Source organism: Salmo salar, chromosome ssa21 (genome assembly GCF_905237065.1).
Source record: "Salmo salar chromosome ssa21, Ssal_v3.1, whole genome shotgun sequence".
NCBI lineage: Eukaryota > Metazoa > Chordata > Actinopteri > Salmoniformes > Salmonidae > Salmo > Salmo salar.
In genome coordinates this window covers 37,196,866-37,212,225 of record NC_059462.1, presented here as the reverse complement: position 1 = coordinate 37,212,225, position 15,360 = coordinate 37,196,866, and the positions used below count along the sequence as shown (strand labels likewise).

Below are 15,360 nucleotides of genomic sequence, written 5' to 3'. Positions count from 1 at the left end.
CTTCGTCCTATGGACTAAAACACATGGTTAATGGAGAATCCCAATTACAAATGTATTTTTAGTCCAGGGCTAGGTCTAATCTGTGTCTGGGAAACTTGCCCCATGTGTGCTCTCTGAAGCCCCTTGAAAGGCCAATGTGTGTTTTGTATTTCTGCCAATAAAAATGACTTGTCTAGTCTTCATTCAGCAGATTTGTAAAACTATTTTAATCTATGAAGCATCACTTATATGGATGCTCTTTCTCTCAAGCACTCCGTTTGTGCCATCTGTAATGGGAACGTGTTATATTGTGGTCGTCTGTTGTCTATCTGCAGTGACTAAGACTGTGTGTGCTGAGCAGTGTGACGGTCGCTGTTTCGGACCCTGGGTTAGTAACTGCTGCCATCGCGAGTGTGCAGGGGGATGCTCCGGACCCAAGGACACAGACTGCTTTGTAAGTACACACACACACACACTTCATAAAGCCTATCATCACAAAATACAAAACCCTCCTTCCAATCACCTGTTTCCATGGTGAATATTTTCAAACCGCCATAGAGTTTTTGATTATAGACCAGCTTGTCTATTTCTTTCTTTGCTCTTCTTTTCTCTTTGTACATCAGAGCTTTTATCTTAACTGTGACCTTTTGTGTGAATGTGAGGTTACTTCCATCAGGGGCTATTCATACTTCCATAGAGAAGGTGCTCCTGACACACAATCTCCCTGTTTAAATCGTTTACATCTCAAATGGCACCCTATTCCCTAAATAGTGAACTGCATTGTGCCAATGGGCCCTGGTCAAATGTAGTGTGCTAAATAGGGAACATGGTGCTATTTGGGACACAGACATTGTTCTTTGTGGGAAAGATACCGTTAAAATCTAATTTTCTCCCACAAAGCCTTGTGTTAAATATAAAACCATTGCTGTGCCCACCTCCCCGTCCTCCTGATCCTTTGTTAATCTCTCTCTCTCTCTCTCTCTCTCTCTTTCGCTCTCTTTCGAGCTCTCTCTCGTTCCCTCTTTATCTGTCGATTTATCCTGGCTTGATCAAACTTCTTTCCAGAGTTTATTGTATTATGTTTCATGTTGAGCTACCCTTTCTGTTTCATTAGATATTGTGAGTATATCTCTATTGATATTACACCTCTCTCTCTCTCTCTGTGCTGCTTTAATTGCAATTGCACTTTTGGATAAATGGACACTTCTGACTGGAAAAACAGCCTGGATTAAACTCCAGTGATGTGTCCCAAATGACACGCTGTCCCCTTTATAGTGCACTACCTTTGACCATAGCCAAAGGTAGTGACCATGGGGGGGGGCAATACAAATAGTCCGGGTAGCCATTTGATTAGCTGTTCAGGAGTCTTATGGCTTGGGGGTAGAAGCTGTTATGAAGCCTTTTGGACTTAGACTTGGCACTCCGGTACCACTTACCTTGCGGTAGCAGAGAGTGGCTGGAGTCATTGACCATTCCTCTGACATCGCCTGGTATAGAGGTCCTGGATGGCAGGAAGCTTGGCCCCAGTGATGTACTGGGCTATACTCACTACCCTCTGTAGTGTCTTGCGGTTGGAGGCCGAGCAGTTGCCATACCAGGCAGTGATGCAACCAGTCAGGATGCTCTCGATGGTGCAGCTATGGAACTTTTTGAGAATCTGAGGTGCCAAATCTTTTCAGTCTCCTGAAGGGGAATAGGCTTTGTCGTGCCCCCTTCACGACTGTCCTGGTGTGTTTGGACCATGATATTTTGTTGGTGATGTGGACACCAAGGAACTTGAAGCTCTCAACCTGCTCCATTACAGCCCCGTCAATGAGAATGGGGGCATGCTCGGTCCTCCTTTTCCTGTAGTCCACAATCATCTCCTTTGTCTTGATCACATTGAGGGAGAGGTTGTTATCCTGGCACCACACGGCCAGGTCTCTGAACTCCGTCCATTAGTCTGTCTCATCGTTGTCTGTGAGCAGGCCTACCACTGGTGTGTCGTTGGCAAACTTAATGATGATGTTAGAGTTGTGCCTGGCCGTGCAGTCATGAGTGAACAGGGAGTACAGGAGGGGACTGAACATGCACCCCTGAGGGGCCCCCGTGTTGAGGATCAGGGTGGCAGATGTGTTGTTACCTACCCGTACCACCTGGGGGCGGCCAGTCAGGAAATCCAGGATCCAGTTGCAGAGGGAGGTGTTTAGTCCCAGGGTCCTTAGCTTAGTGATGAGCTTTGAGGTCACTATGTTGTTCAACGCTGAGCTGTAGTCAATTAACAGCATTCTCACGTAGGTGTTCCTTTTGTCCAGGTGGGAAAGGGCAGTGTACTTGTTAATTTTGACCTGTTTAAAGGTTTTACTCACATCGGCTACAGAGAGCGTGATCACACAGTTGTCCGGAACAGCTGATGCTCTCATGCTTCAATGTTGCTTGCCTCGAAGAAAGCATAGAAGTAATGTAGCTCATCTGGTAGGCTTGTGTCACTGGGCAGCTCGCGGCTGTGCTTCCCTTTGTAGTCCGTAATAGTTTTAAAGCACTGCCACATCCGACGAGCGTCGGAGCCGTTGTAGTATGATTCAATCTTAGTCCTGTATTGAAGCTTTGCCTGTTTGATGGTTCGTCGGCGGGCATAGCGGGATTTATTATAAGTGTCCTGGTTAGAGTTCCGCTCCTTGAAAGCGTCAGTTCTACCCTGTAATCCATGGCTTCTGGTTGGGGTATGTACGTATGGTCACTGTGGCGACGAGGTCATCAATGCACTTATTGACGAAGCCAGTGACTGATGTCGTGTACTCTTCAATGCCATCAGCCTGACTAACCGGCGTCTGTATGTAGCCTCGCTAGCTTTTATAGCCTCGCTACTGTATATAGCCTGTCTTTTTACTATTGTTTTATTTCTTTACTTACCTATTCTTCACCTAATACCTTTTTTGCACTATTGGTTAGAGCCTGTAAGTAAGCATTTCACTGTAAGGTCTACACCTGTTGTATTCGGCGCACATGATAAATAAACTTTGATTTGATTTGAAGAATCCCAGAATATTTTCCGGTCTGTGCTAGGAAAACAGTCCTGTAGCTTAGCATCTCCGTTATCTGACAACTTCTGTATTGAGCGAGTCACTGGTGCTTCCTGCTTTAGTTTTAGCTTGTAAGCAGGAATCAGGAGGATAGAGTTATGGTCAGATTTGCCAAATGGAGGGCGAGGGAGAGCTTTGTACGCGTCTCTGTGTGTGGAGTAAAGGTGCTTATCAATTGCTAATTACTCACTAAGTCTATGTGTGTGTTTTAGTATGTTTCTGTTTACAGCTACATAGCAATTAAGTGATAATGTGCTTGCTTGGAGAGCCTAGGGCTCCCAGTGATGATAAGAAGCTTAATGACTGTTATTTAGCTGCATACTGCTGTGTGGACTGTGTTTCCTTGACCACCCAGCACTAGTGTGTGTGTGTGATGATGTGTGTGTGTGTTTGTGTATGTGTGTGCCTGTGTGTACGTTCACCTGTGTACGCTTGTGGTGTGTGTCCGTCTGCGTGTGTGCATGTGTGTGTGTGTTTTGTCCACAGGCGTGCACCAACTTCAACGACAGCGGGGCGTGTGTGACCCAGTGCCCCCAGCCCTTTGTGTACAACCCTACCACCTTCCAGCTGGAAAGCAACCCCAGAGCCAAGTACACCTATGGTGCCTTCTGCGTCAAGAAGTGCCCACGTAAGGAATGACACACACACACACACACACACACACACACACACACACACACACACACACACACACACACACACACACACACACACACACACACACACACACACACACACACACACACACACACACACACACACACACAACATACACCCATACTTTTGTGAAATAAGGGGACATAAAACAAAACGGTGAAATAAGAATACACACACATGCTACATACATACACACACGCATGACTGCATGTATGCACGCATGACTGGAATTCGCTAAGCGTCTACTAAACAACATACATTATTATATATTATACACACACCATACACACCATTCTAGTTTGTTCATATATTAGCAAATTAGAACGTTTTGCTTTCATGTTTTACAAGTGGATTTTGCTCTTCATTCGTGTTGTAGCCTTTTTCAACCATTCCACAAACTCTAGTTTTGGCAAGTCGGTTAGGACATCTACTTTGTGCATGACACAAGTAATATTTCCAACAATTGTTTACAGACAGATTATTTCATTTACAAATCACTGTATCACAATTTCAGTGGGTCAGAAGTTTACATACACTAAGTTGACTGTGCCTTTAAACAGCTTGGAAAATTCCAGAAAATGATGTCATGGCTTTAGAAGCTTCTGATAGGCTAGAGCAATATCGTTGATCATCATCTGCCGTATTCTTATCGGCAGACTCAACAGCCTTGGTTTCTCAAATGACTGCCTCGCCTGGTTCACCAACTACTTCTCCGATAGAGTTCAGTGTGTCAAATCGGAGGGCCTGTTGTCCTGACCTCTGGCAGTCTCTATGGGCGGTACCACAGGGTTCAATTCTCGGGCCGACTCTTTTCTCTGTATATATCAATGATATTGCTCTTGCTGCGGGTGATTCCTTGATCCACCTCTACGCAGACACCAATCTGTATACATCTGGCCCTTCGTTGGACACTGTGTTAACAAACCTCCAAACGTCCTTCAATGCCATACAACACTCCTTCCGTGGCCTCCAACTGCTCTTAAACACTAGTAAAACTAAATGTGTGCTCTTCAACTGATCGCTGCTGCACCCACCCACTCGACTAGCATCACTACTCTGGATGGTTCTGACTTAGAATATGTGGACAACTACAAATACCTAGATGTCTGGCTATACTGTAAACTCTCCTTCCAGACTCATATTAAGCATCTCCAATCCAAAATTAAATCTAGAATCGGCTTCTTATTTCGCAACAAAGCCTCCTTCACTCACGCTGCCAAACATACCCTCGTAAAACTGACTATCCTACCGATCCTCGACTTCGGCGATGTCACTTACAAAATAGCTTCCAACACTCAACTCAGCAAACTGGATGCAGTCTATCACAGTGCCATCCGTTTTGTCACCAAATCCCCATATACCACCCATCACTGCGACCTGTATGCTCTTGTCGGCTGGCCCTCGCTACATATTCGTCGCCAGACACACTGGCTCCAGGTCATCTATAACTCTTTGCTAGGTAAAGCTCCGCCTTATCTCAACTCACTGGTCACCATAACAACACCCACCCATAGCACGCTCTCCAGCAGGTATATTTCACTGGTCATCCCCAAAGCCAACACCTCTTTTGGCCGCCTTTCCTTCCAGTTCTCTGTTGCCAATTACTGTAACGAATTGCAAAAATCACTGAAGTTGGAGACTTATATCTCCCTCACTAACTTTAAGCATCAGCTATCTGAGCAGCTTACCGATCGCTGCAGCTGTACACAGCCCATCTGTAAATAGCCCATCTAACTAACTACCTCATCCCCATATTGTTTTATTTACTTTTTTTTACATTTACATTTTACATTTTAGTCATTTAGCAGACGCTCTTATCCAGAGCGACTTACAAATTGGTGCATTCACCTTATAATATCCAGTGGAACAACCACTTTACAATAGTGCATCTAAATCTTTTAAGGGGGGGGTTAGAAGGATTACTTTATCCTATCCCAGGTATTCCTTGAAGAGGTGGGGTTTCAGGTGTCTCCGGAAGGTGGTGATTGACTCCGCTGTCCTGGCGTCGTGAGGGAGCTTGTTCCACCATTGGGGTGCCAGAGCAGCGAACAGTTTTGACTGGGCTGAGCGGGAACTGTGCTTCCTCAGAGGTAGGAAGGCGAGCAGGCCAGAGGTGGATGAACGGAGTGCCCTCGTTTGGGTGTAGGGCCTGATCAGAGCCTGAAGGTACGGAGGTGCCGTTCCCCTCACAGCTCCGTAGGCAAGCACCATGGTCTTGTAGCGGATGCGAGCTTCGACTGGAAGCCAGTGGAGAGAGCGGAGGAGCGGGGTGACGTGAGAGAACTTGGGAAGGTTGAACACCAGACGGGCTGCGGCGTTCTGGATGAGTTGTAGGGGTTTAATGGCACAGGCAGGGAGCCCAGCCAACAGCGAGTTGCAATAATCCAGACGGGAGATGACAAGTGCCTGGATTAGGACCTGCGCCGCTTCCTGTGTGAGGCAGGGTCGTACTCTGCGAATGTTGTAGAGCATGAACCTACAGGATCGGGTCACCGCCTTGATGTTGGTGGAGAACGACAGGGTGTTGTCCAGGGTCACGCCAAGGCTCTTAGCACTCTGGGAGGAGGACACAATGGAGTTGTCAACCGTGATGGCGAGATCATGGAACGGGCAGTCCTTCCCCGGGAGGAAGAGCAGCTCCGTCTTGCCGAGGTTCAGCTTGAGGTGGTGATCCGTCATCCACACTGATATGTCTGCCAGACATGCAGAGATGCGATTCGCCACCTGGTTGTCAGAAGGGGGAAAGGAGAAGATTAATTGTGTGTCATCTGCATAGCAATGATATGAGAGACCATGTGAGGATATGACAGAGCCAAGTGACTTGGTGTATAGCGAGAATAGGAGTGGGCCAAGAACAGAGCCCTGGGGGACACCAGTGGTGAGAGCACGTGGTGCGGAGACAGATTCTCGCCACGCCACCTGGTAGGAGCGACCTGTCAGGTAGGACGCAATCCAAGCGTGCGCGGTGCCGGAGATGCCCAGCTCGGAGAGGGTGGAGAGGAGGATCTGATGGTTCACGGTATCAAAGGCAGCAGATAGGTCTAGAAGGATGAGAGCAGAGGAGAGAGAGTTAGCTTTAGCAGTGCGGAGAGCCTCCGTGACACAGAGAAGAGCAGTCTCAGTTGAATGCCCAGTCTTGAAACCTGACTGATTAGGATCAAGAAGGTCATTCTGAGAGAGATAGCAAGAGAGCTGGCCAAGGACGGCGCGTTCAAGAGTTTTGGAGAGAAAGGAAAGAAGGGATACTGGTCTGTAGTTGTTGACATCGGAGGGATCGAGTGTAGGTTTTTTTCAGAAGGGGTGCAACTCTCACTCTCTTGAAGACGGAAGGGACGTAGCCAGCGGTCAAGGATGAGTTGATGAGCGAGGTGAGGTAGGGGAGAAGGTCTCCGGAAATGGTCTGGAGAAGAGAGGAGGGGATAGGGTCAAGTGGGCAGGTTGTTGGGCGGCCGGCCGTCACAAGACGCGAGATTTCATCTGGAGAGAGAGGGGAGAAAGAGGTCAAAGCACAGGGTAGGGCAGTGTGAGCAGGACCAGCAGTGTCGTTTGACTTAGCAACGAGGATCGGATGTCGTCAACCTTCTTTTCAAAATGGTTGACGAAGTCATCCGCAGAGAGGGAGGAGGGGGGGGGGAGGAGGATTCAGGAGGGAGGAGAAGGTAGCAAAGAGCTTCCTAGGGTTAGAGGCAGATGCTTGGAGTTTAGAGTGGTAGAAAGTGGCTTTAGCAGCAGAGACAGAAGAGGAAAATGTAGAGAGGAGGGAGTGAAAGGATGCCAGGTCCGCAGGGGAGGCGAGTTTTCCTCCATTTCCGCTCAGCTGCCCGGAGCCCTGTTCTGTGAGCTCGCAGTGAGTCGTCGAGCCACGGAGCAGGAGGGGAGGACCGAGCCGGCCTGGAGGATAGGGGACAGAGGAAATCAAAGGATGCAGAGAGGGAGGAGAGGAGGGTTGAGGAGGCAGAATCAGGAGTTAGGTTGGAGAAGGTTTGAGCAGAGGGAAGAGATGATAGGATGGAAGAGGAGAGAGTAGCGGGAGAGAGAGAGCGAAGGTTGGGACGGCGCAATACCATCCGAGTAGGGGGAGAGTGAGAAGTGTTGGATGAGAGCGAGAGGGAAAAGGATACAAGGTAGTGGTCGGAGACTTGGAGGGGAGTTGCAATGAGATTAGTGGAAGAACAGCATCTAGTAAAGATGAGGTCAAGCGTATTGCCTGCCTTGTGAGTAGGGGGGGAAGGTGAGAGGGTGAGGTCGAAAGAGGAGAGGAGTGGAAAGAAGGAGGCAGAGAGGAATGAGTCGAAGGTAGACGTGGGGAGGTTAAAGTCACCCAGAACTGTGAGAGGTGAGCCATCCTCAGGAAAGGAACTTATCAAGGCGTCAAGCTCATTGATGAACTCTCCAAGGGAACCTGGAGGGCGATAAATGATAAGGATGTTAAGCTTGAAAGGGCTGGTAACTGTGACAGCATGGAATTCAAATGAGGAGATAGACAGATGGGTCAGGGGAGAAAGAGAGAATGTCCACTTGGGAGAGATGAGGATTCCAGTGCCACCACCCCGCTGGCTCGATGCTCTAGGGGTATGCGAGAACACGTAGTCAGACGAGGAGAGAGCAGTAGGAGTAGCAGTGTTATCTGTGGTAATCCATGTTTCCGTCAGCGCCAGGAAGTCTAGGGACTGGAGGGTAGCATAGGCTGAGATGAACTCAGCCTTGTTGGCCGCAGACCGGCAGTTCCAGAGGCTGCCGGAGACCTGGAACTCCACGTGGGTCGTGCGCGCTGGGACCACCAGGTTAGAGTGGCAGCGGCCACGCGGTGTGGAGCGTTTGTATGGCCTGTGCAGAGGAGAGAGAACAGGGATAGACAGACACATAGTAGACAAGCTACAGAAGAGGCTACGCTAATGCAAATGAGATTGGAATGACAAGTGGACTACACGTCTCGAATGTTCAGGAAGTTAAGCTTACGTTGCAAAAATGTTATTGACTAAAATGATACAGTACTGCTGGCTGGTGGAGTAGGCTAGCTAGCAGTGGCTGCGTTGTTGACTTTGAACGTGTAGCTGGCTAGGTAACCTCGGTAGTTTCAGTACTACACCTTGTCATGATACAAAGCAATTTTGTAGCTAGCTAGCTAACATAACACTAATCAAGACGTTCCTTGTAGTGTATTTAGTTTCAACAATGCTGCTCGTCGGTAATAGTTGGCTGGGTTAGGAAAAATGGCGTCGCGGGGGACGGAAATAGCTGGCTAGCTAACCTCGATGGCTGGCTAGCTAACAATTATCAAGCTATGACAAAGACAACTAAGTAGCTAGCTAGGTAACACTGCACTAGTCAAATCGTTCCGTTGTTTAGTATTAGTATCTACAGCGCTGCTAGTCGGTAACGGTTGGCTAGCTGGCAGTGGGTTAATGATGACTAGGTGTGTTGAGTAAGTCTGGCGCCGCGTCGCGGCTGGCTAGCTCACCTCGATAATACTCAAACTCAAACTACACAATTATCTTAGATACAGAGACAGCAAAGACAACTATGTAGCTGGCTAACTAACACTAACACCACACTAATCAAGTCGTTACGTTGTAATGTAATAGTTTCTGCGGTGCTGCTAGTCTGTAGAAGTTGGCTAGCTAACAGTGATGACTACACCAGTATTTCTACTTGCACATCATCATCTGCACATCCATCACTCCAGTGTTATTGTAATTACTTCGCTACTATGGCCTATTTATTGCCTTACCTCCTTACTCCATTTGCACACACTGTATATAGATGTTTCTATTGTGTTATTGACTATACTTTTGTTTATCCCACGTGTAACTCTGTGTTGTTGTTTTTTGTCGCACTGCTTTGCTTTATCTTTGCCAGGTCGCAGTTGTAAATGAGAACTTGTTCTCAACTGGCCTAACTGGCCAAATAAAGGTGAAATAAAAAATAAAATAAAAAAAGTCAATTGGAGGTGTATCTGTGGATGTATTTCAAGGCCTACCTTCAAAATCTGTGCCTCTTTGCTTTGACATCATGGGAAAATCAAAAGAAATCAGCCAAGACCTCAGAAAAAAATGGTAGACTTCCACAAGCCTGGTTCATCCTTGGGAGCAATTTCCAAACGCCTGAACGTATTACGTTCATCTGTACAAACAATAGTACGCAAGATTAAACACCATGGGACCACGCAGCCGTCATACCACTCAGGAAGGAGAGGCGTTCTGTCTCCTAGAGCTGAAGGTAATTTGGTGCGAAAAGTGCAAATCAATCCCAGAACAACAGCAAAGGACCTTGTGAAGATGCTGGAGGAAACAGGAACAAAAGTATATATATCCTCGGTAAAACGAGTCCTATATCGACATAACCTGAAATGCCGCTCAGCAAGGAATGAGTCACTGCTCCAAAACCGCCATAAAAAAGCCAGACCGCGGTTTGCAACTGTACATGGAGACAAAGATCGTACTTTTTGGAGAAATGTCCTCTGGTCTGATGAAACAAAAATAGAACTGTTTTACCATAATGACCATCGTTACATTTGGAGGAAAAAGGGGGAGGCTTGCAAGCCAAAGAACACCATCCCAATCATGAAGCACGCAAATGGCTCTTCCAAATGGACAAGCATACTTCCAAAATTGTGGCAAAATGGCTTAAGGACAACTAAGTCAAGGTATTGGAGTGGCCATTACAAAGCCCTGACCTCAATCCCATAGAACATTTGTGGGCAGAACTGAAAAACCGTGTGCGAGCAAGGAGGCCTACAAACCTGACTCAGTTACACCAGCTCTGTCAGGAGGAATGGGCCAAAATTCACCCAACTTATTGTGGGAAGCTTGTGGAAGGCTACCTGAAACGTTTGACCCAAGTTAAACAATTTAAAGGCAATGCTACCAAATACTAATTGAGTGTATTGAAACTTCTGACCCACTGGGAATGTGATGAAAGAAATAAAAGCTGAAATAAATCATTATCTCTACTATTATTCTGACATTTCACATTCTAAAAATAAAGTGGTGATCCTAACTGACATAATACAGGGAATTTTTACTAGGATTAAATATCAGGAATTGTGAAAAACTGAGTTTAAATGTGTTTGGCAAAGGTGTATGTTAACTTCGGACTTCAGCTTTATATAGCCTTATATAGATTTTTGGCTAATTTCCTATCATCCCAATCCTGACTCTCGTCTTGCTTGAAAATCCCTATCTTTATTCTGTAATCCATAGGTTGCGTTCTCAAAGCACGTCTCGGCTATGCATGTCAAAATACCGCTATAACTTTTCTCCCGCATCTCTGCGCTGTTAGGTATTGCTGCCCATGTGAGAGCTTTGGTAGAGAATGTGACATCAACAAACAATATATATTTTTAAACACAGTTGGTCCCCGTTAAGATACCTTGATTTTTAAACAATTTCCTCTTTTCGTCCCTGTTATTCATGAGCTTATCTGTTATCTGTATAACCATCAACTTTATTTTGCCACATGGGAGATATTCTGTCGTGAGTTGGACATTATCTAGCAAGTTTAGCAACTTTGATCATTTTACTTTTGCTTAACTGTCGTTACAAAGTTTGTATGTTTCGACGATGCTATAGCCTACTTGGGGTGTCGAGATAGCCTAGGCCTACTGCTGAAATGCGCTGAATTAATTGAGGAACATGATTGAGCTTAGAATTTACGAACGCCCTGTTACACAATTCACAACGATGTCATCGGTGATCTAAGTTACTCTATCATTACTAAATATCAGTTTCACTTGCTGTGAAATCTTTATATAGTGGCGCAGCAAAACTGGCAATAACGTAGCGACAATCTTATTTTGCGAGAACACTGGCATGGTGACCATATCTTGGTTTTAAACGCAATTTGCTGTGTTCAAATTATTATAATTATGTTTGCTCTGACAAAAACCGTCCCGTGGCTGAACATAGTTGCCTACCTCTGGCCTAGGCCTTGACTCATCATCACTAGCGGAGCAGAGCAGGCTGGTCATTCTCATGAATTACCAAGGGCCTCAGGATATTGATTCATTTCTCAAACCTCTTTTTTTAAAGTCTGAACTTTTTTCCCTGAGGAATGCAGTGAGAAACTTCCTTGATCATCTCTACTTAGCCCCCTCTTCACATCTCCCCTTCATCCTCCCCTTCCTTTAAAGCAGCCATTTCCTCCACTGATTTAAACTGCCTTTCCCTCTTCTCTTCTCTCCTCTCCTCTCCTGGGGCGTGTGCCTGGCACTCTGCTAGGAGCTCTGGCTCCTAACAGGAAGAGAGAGAGAGGGGTGTGCCGCCTCTAATGCAGCCCACTACTGATGAAGGACCACATGGATCAGACTCATTAGGGCACACCGTAGCAAATGTTTTGCAACAACAAAAACAATAATTGTATTATTGGACAAGTTCAGGTAGTCCCTCCTCATTTCAGTCAGATTTTTTTTTTGTTGGTGTTTAGTGATGACCCAGGCTCTTTTATTTCCTGCACTGCCACAAGGACCCCTGAAGAGGTACCTGTAATTTCTGTGTCCACCTCCATGCCTGAGGCTGTGAGAAAAGCAATCATTGGTCCCCTAAACTCTCATTTGATGTGTATTTCTAAACTCCTTCCTCAGTTCAGACTATCAGATATTATACCAGCAGTGCCAAAGCAGTAAAGTAGATATGCTCTCACCTGGAGAGAACAATAAAACAAGATAAAGAGGAAAAGGAACATCTTTAATCACAGGAGTCATCTTCAGGAGCACAGCAGCAGTAGTCACGTTCCACTGCTATTCATTGCCTTCAAGTCTCATAAGGACTTTTATTTACATTAAAGGATATTTGATTTGAACTTTTTTTTCATCATTGCTCATTAAGAAATGCTAGCGGTCATGACTGAATGCAAACGAGAGTTGTCTTGGGGGTGTGGTTTAATGTGGGTGTTTCTTGGGTGTGTCTTTGCTATTCAATCACAACAAACAAGGACAGTAGGTTTGAGTTTAAACATTATTGAAAGCAAGCTGGCAACATTTTTTACCATTCCATTGGTCCTCCTAAGGAGATGTCTCCGCCCGCCCGGGTCACCGGGCCATGTAAAGCAAACTCCCCCAGTCTTTTTCCAGAAAACACGGTGCCACCATGTGTTAATAGGCAAAACAGGATGATTTGTTGACATAATTGTAATTCAAAACAAACCCTCAAGTATGTCATGATGCGATCACTTACCAAACTCTGTTTTGAACAAGACTGACTTTATGACCAAAATTATCCTATTAACACTTTGTAGTCAATTTTGACACTAGAATGAATTATTTTGACTCATATCGATTCCACATAGGCCATTTAAAATTTGAGAAGTTGGTTCTAAGGGGCAGTTGACCTTTAAACCTCCATGGCACACATATCAATACCAGTTCTCATGCAGTCTGTTCTCATGCAACCTGTTCCACAGATTACATCCATAACATGTTTCCCAGTACTACCTTGGAATTGCTCTGACACATACTATTTTTAACTCTATGTTTGCTGTTCCAGATAACTTTGTGGTGGACCACAGCTCCTGTGTGAGGGCTTGTCCCAGCAACAAGATGGAGGTAGAGCAGAACCGCATCAAGATGTGCATCGCCTGCACTGACATCTGTCCTAAAGGTATCCTAATCCTGCACTGACATCTGTCCTAAAGGTATCCTAATCCTGCACTGACATCTGTCCTAAAGGTATCCTAATCCTGCACTGACATCTGTCCTAAAGGTATCCTAATCCTGCTCTGACATCTGTCCTAAAGGTATCCTAATCCTGCACTGACATCTGTCCTAAAGGTATCCTAATCCTGCACTGACATCTGTCCTAAAGGTATCCTAATCCTGCACTGACATCTGTCCTAAAGGTATCCTAATCCTGCACTGACATCTGTCCTAAAGGTATCCTAATCCTGCACTGATATCTGTCCTAAAGGTATCCTAATCCTGCACTGACATCTTTCCTAAAGGTATCCTAATCCTGCACTGACATCTGTCCTAAAGGTATCCTAATCCTGCACTGATATCTGTCCTAAAGGTATCCTAATCCTGCACTGAGATCTGTCCTAAAGGTATCCTAATCCTGCACTGACATCTGTCCTAAAGGTATCCTAATCCTGCACTGAGATCTGTCCTAAAGGTATCCTAATCCTGCACTGACATCTGTCCTAAAGGTATCCTAATCCTGCACTGACATCTGTCCTAAAGGTATCCTAATCCTGCACTGACATCTGTCCTAAAGGTATCCTAATCCTGCACTGTCCTGAACCGTATCCTCCTGTCATTCACATCCAGTTTATTCATCTGGTTGATTGGATGTAGTTGGGGTTGAGCTGTGGTTATGTTGTGGTTGTGCTTGACTATGGCTTACCCACTGCTCCAACCTCTCCAAACTCTGTATATCTTCTTGTGACTGTCTGTTCCATATGAGTGTATGCATGTGTATTTCAAAGTGGTTGGGATAAAGCCAGAACACACATTTCCGTAAAATTTTTGGGAAATATTTGACCAAGTAATCTTCTTCATCTTCTTATCTGTTTTAGCCTGTGACGGTATAGGTACAGCCAGTCTGCAGTCTGCTCAGACTGTGGACTCCAGCAACATAGACAAGTTCACCAACTGTACCAAGATCAATGGAAACCTGGTCTTCCTCATCACTGGCATTAAAGGGTGAGAGCAGAACACACGCACACACGCACACATGCACGCACGCACGCACGCACGCACGCACGCACGCACGCACGCACACACACACACACACACACACACACACACACACACACACACACACACACCAGGTGCCTTCTGTTCCCAACCACACAACACACTCTAGGATCAGTGTTCCATATCTCGGCACAAAAGCCATGGCCCTTGTAAAATAAACTGGAAGCTTAATTGCCAAATTGACTGAATTTAAATGGAACTGACCTTTTGTTATTTTAACCTATCCACATTATAATTGGAAGAGGAAGTGTAAACTCTGACATTTTTTGTATTTATTTTCTTTATCTTTATTTTAACAGGGAAAACAGACTGAGACCTGGATCTCTTTTACGGCTGTGCCCTGTGTAAACATGTTGACATGTACAGTTTTAGGCATACAGACAAGAACATTTCAAACATACAAAACAAAGACACAATTCAACAGAAACAATCACAGACAACATCATATTGATCCTCCATAACATTTTTGAAATGGGCAAGGGACACCGGAGTGTCTAACTTAAGTTGGATCTGCAGTTTGTTCCATAAATAAGGTGCAAAGGAACTGAAGGCAGTCCTACCCAACTCTGTGGAGACCGCAGGAGTCTCTAATGTAATCCACATCTGTGATCTGGTTTTAAAATTAGTATATCTAGTGGAAATTAATGATGATATATATGGAGGTAGTTTTAAAAGAAGTGCTTTATAAATAAACAAGAGAGCATGTTGCTCTCGCCTCACAGATAGAGGCCCAACCCACATGTTGATATAGGATACAGTGAGGAGTTTTGTAACTATCACCCGTGATAAACCTGAGTGCACAATGGTAAATAGCATCCAGTGGTTTTAATGTGTTTGCCGATGCATGCATATAGATAATACCACCATAATCTAAAACGGACATAACTGTAGCCTGCACAATTTGTTTTCTATTCACGGAGGACAGACAAGCCCTGTTTCTGTAAAGGAACCCTATCTTGAATTTGAGCTTTT

At 45.4% G+C, this 15,360-nt stretch overlaps 1 protein-coding gene across 1 annotated transcript in view; it reads left to right on the top strand.

Moving 5' to 3' along the window:
- The window catches only part of LOC106582203 (receptor tyrosine-protein kinase erbB-4), a 236,321-nt gene that overhangs the window by 68,634 nt on the left and 152,327 nt on the right, over window positions 1–15,360 (top strand). Inside the window, exons 4-7 of the mRNA XM_045704751.1 lie at window positions 315–433; window positions 3,528–3,669; window positions 13,181–13,294; window positions 14,208–14,334. Of these exons, the coding sequence (XP_045560707.1) occupies window positions 315–433; window positions 3,528–3,669; window positions 13,181–13,294; window positions 14,208–14,334 (502 nt within the window). The remainder of the gene's footprint in view (window positions 1–314; window positions 434–3,527; window positions 3,670–13,180; window positions 13,295–14,207; window positions 14,335–15,360) is intronic.